This window comes from Leptonychotes weddellii, unplaced genomic scaffold (assembly GCF_054177405.1).
Source record: "Leptonychotes weddellii isolate Sample4059 unplaced genomic scaffold, ASM5417740v2 HiC_scaffold_269633, whole genome shotgun sequence".
NCBI classification, from domain to species: Eukaryota; Metazoa; Chordata; class Mammalia; order Carnivora; family Phocidae; genus Leptonychotes; species Leptonychotes weddellii.
The window spans coordinates 1-254 of NW_027862657.1; the positions used below are offsets into that span (position 1 = coordinate 1).

Consider the following 254-nt stretch of genomic DNA (forward strand, 5'->3'; position numbering starts at 1 on the left):
CGATGGTGACTTTGCCCAACAGCTTGTTCAGCTCCTCGTCGTTGCGGATGGCCAGCTGGAGGTGGCGGGGGATGATGCGCGTCTTCTTGTTGTCTCGGGCCGCGTTCCCCGCCAGCTCCAGGATTTCCGCCGTCAGGTACTCCAGCACCGCGGCCATGTACACCGGCGCGCCGGCCCCCACCCGCTCGGCGTAGTTGCCTTTGCGCAGCAGGCGGTGCACTCGGCCCACCGGGAACTGCAGGCCGGCGCGGGAC

At 68.5% G+C, this 254-nt stretch overlaps 1 protein-coding gene across 1 annotated transcript; it reads right to left on the reverse strand.

Annotated features, from left to right (window-relative positions):
* Positions 1-4: 4 nt before the first annotated feature.
* Positions 5-250, reverse strand: LOC145718974 (histone H2A type 2-C-like; the record flags this gene model as incomplete). Its single annotated transcript, XM_081810487.1, has 1 exon — positions 5-250. A coding segment is annotated over one exon (246 nt), but the record flags the coding sequence as incomplete, so codon positions are not given.
* Between the last annotated feature and the right edge of the window lie 4 nt (positions 251-254).